The following is a 2,678-nucleotide window of genomic DNA, read 5'->3' on the forward strand; positions in this document are numbered from 1 at the left end:
GGGGGGTGGGGGGGGAGGCAGGAAGGGGGCCGGCTGCAGTTCAGTCTGACCCGTGGTGTCTGCGCGCGCAGGGTCACTCCAGGAGGCTGCAGGTGTGGGTGAAGCCCGTCCAGAACTCGGGAACGCTGCCTCTGCTGGTGGAGGCCGTCCTCTCCGTGTTCATCGGCTGCGTGTCGGCTCGCTCCACCAAACTGCAGAGGCCGCTCGACAGCTACCAGGTCTGCCACACACACACACACACACACACACAGACCTGCACAGGAGTGAAAACAGATATTTGTCCTTGAACAGTGTGCTGACATTATGCCAGAAACATACAAGATTACGCTGATTCATGCAGTTTCTTGCTCGGGCGGATCCATCCGGGTCAGTTTACCTGAGGATCTTGATGATTTTTATTCCTAATGAATCCTTTTTTTCCCCCCTCCATTAATACATAAAAAGTGGAGCATGTTGTTGTTCTAAATGAAACTTTTACTCAAACACATTTAGCTGTTTGTTTGAGATCACTCTTATTGTGAAAGCTAGCAGTGCAGGTTGGCTCTGAGTGATCAGGCCAGACCCTGCACTGGTTTCCTGACATCTGACTGAGTGTCCTCTCCCTCCCCTCACCCCCCGTCAGAAAGAGGCAGAAGACGATATGGATAGTTATCAGGTACCCTTTAAGTCTCCTCCTGCTGCTGCTCCCCGCCCACACACACAGTTCCCTCTGCAGCATGAAGGAAACCAAACTCACTGTGTGTTTGTGACGAAGCGCTTTCCTTAACAGCAGCTGGTTTTCAATCATCAATCACATCAGTCGGTTTTTGGCATCTGCCGACGCAAACCACGCTCCCTCTCTTTCTCTTCCTCTCTTTCTCCCTCACTCTCCCTCACTCTCCCTCGCTCTCTCTCCCCCTCCCTCCCTCCCCCTCCATCTCTCGTTCCTTCCTCACTAATGTTTGCTTGAGGCTGAGGAGCAGCAGGACTGATAACCTCACAGAGGCGTTGCATGGCTGCACGGTTTACAGAGCTCTGTATGATGAAGAGTGTGCTGATGGCTGACTGATGGAGGTCTGATGGTTAATTGGATGGGGTTAATTGGAACTTGATACACATGGTTTAAATGTTTTGTTCAAATCTGGAGAACTTAAGGAAAGTTTGGATCATCAGAAGTGGGTTCATGGGAAGGTTATAAACAGGTAATATCTTACCTGTTGCAGGTAGCATGAGGAATGTCACAGCTAGCTGAACTCAGCCAACACAAAAATGGCCGTAACGCAGTCAGTTTTACAGAAATTTAGTTTAATTTCAGCGCGGCAGTAGCTGACACGTACTCTGAGCTTGGACGCATCACACGAGCTCTGGCGTTGTCACGTACGATCAAGAGTGACGTCATTTCCAGGGTTTGACCAATACGACTGCGAGGCCTTAGTCTGAACCTCGGTGAGGGTGCTAGGCGGTCAGGACTCTGACTCCCCCCTCCCGACTCCGTCTGCTTACAGGAGGAGGACCTGAACTGCCTTCGGGAGCGCTGGTCGGACGCATTGATCAAACGCCGAGAGTACCTCGACGAGCAAATCAAGAAAATCATCAACAAACGCGGTGAGATGTTGGCGCCCTCCTCTTCCCCCCCGGCGACACGCCGAGTAGGAAGCGGTTGAGGTTGTCGTGACGAAACGCGTCTTCTTCCTCTCTGTGCGCCCAAGCAGAGAAGTCGGAGGAGGACGTGGAGCGTGAAGCTCGCCTGGTGGAGCAGTGGGTCGGCCTGACCGAGGAGAGGAACGCGGTTCTGGTGCCGGCGCCGGGCAGCGGCCTCCCCGGATCTCCTGCGGACTGGTGGGGAAACAAAGGAAGAACATCACAATCACTTCTTACCTTTTTTCCCCTCTGTTAACTCTAACAATCTGCCTTCAGGACGCCACCTGCAGGGATGGAAGCTCACGTTCCCGTCCTCTTCTTGGACCTGAACGGTGAGACGGACAGAGTTCCTGTTTGGGTTTCGGAAATACTAACTTACTTTTTTTTTTTTTTTTCTTTAACACAACCAGCGGACAATCTGACGGTAAACGAGCAGCTGACCGGGCCGCACACCGCAGGCATCAACTCCATCCTGCCCAAAGAGCACGGCAGCCAGTTCTTCTACCTGCCCATCATCAGACACAGCGATGAGGAGGTGAGCCGGGACTTTACTGCCCCCCTGTGGCCAAAACAGAGAACTTCAGAAAACACACACATCACTTTTACATTAAAAACATTTAAACTCGACATTGTCAATTTCTTAGTTTAAACATGTTTTCTTTGTTCTATATTGAATAAGAGACGTGTTTATGAGATTTCACTGGATTCTGCTTTAATTTGTGTCTAACACGACGTTGACTCCCACATCCCTGAGTTCCTACGACCCGCTCTGACCGACTGAATCTTTGTGAACGTTTCCGGCGCCGCGTCAGTAAACCACAGCTCCCCTCACCCCCCTCCCCCACTCCCTCCCTCCCTCCCCAGGTGCTGGCCGCGTGCTCCTGGGACTCGTCCATTCACGACTCCGTGCATCTCAACCGGGTCACCTCGGCCAACGAGCGGATCTACCTGATCATCAAAGCCACAGTGCAGCTCAGCCACCCCGCCTCCATGGAGCTCGTGCTCCGCAAGAGGATCGCCGTCAACATCTACAACAAGCAGGTGAGGCCGACGGCGGG

General features: G+C 52.7%; 1 protein-coding gene across 9 annotated transcripts in view; it reads left to right on the forward strand.

The window, feature by feature from the left end:
• Positions 1–2,678, forward strand: part of kif13a (kinesin family member 13A) — a 41,970-nt gene that overhangs the window by 32,778 nt on the left and 6,514 nt on the right. For 3 of the 9 annotated variants that reach the window (XM_037980485.1, XM_037980489.1, XM_017426533.3), the window contains exons 25-31: positions 72–218; positions 623–655; positions 1,485–1,584; positions 1,689–1,818; positions 1,897–1,952; positions 2,031–2,155; positions 2,485–2,661. In XM_037980485.1, coding sequence (XP_037836413.1) covers positions 72–218; positions 623–655; positions 1,485–1,584; positions 1,689–1,818; positions 1,897–1,952; positions 2,031–2,155; positions 2,485–2,661 — 768 coding nt within the window. The remainder of the gene's footprint in view (positions 1–71; positions 219–622; positions 656–1,484; positions 1,585–1,688; positions 1,819–1,896; positions 1,953–2,030; positions 2,156–2,484; positions 2,662–2,678) is intronic. The other 6 variants (XM_037980486.1, XM_037980490.1, XM_017426534.3 and 3 more) reach the window with 3 other exon arrangements.

This window comes from Kryptolebias marmoratus, linkage group LG16, assembly GCF_001649575.2.
Source record: "Kryptolebias marmoratus isolate JLee-2015 linkage group LG16, ASM164957v2, whole genome shotgun sequence".
Lineage (NCBI taxonomy): Eukaryota > Metazoa > Chordata > Actinopteri > Cyprinodontiformes > Rivulidae > Kryptolebias > Kryptolebias marmoratus.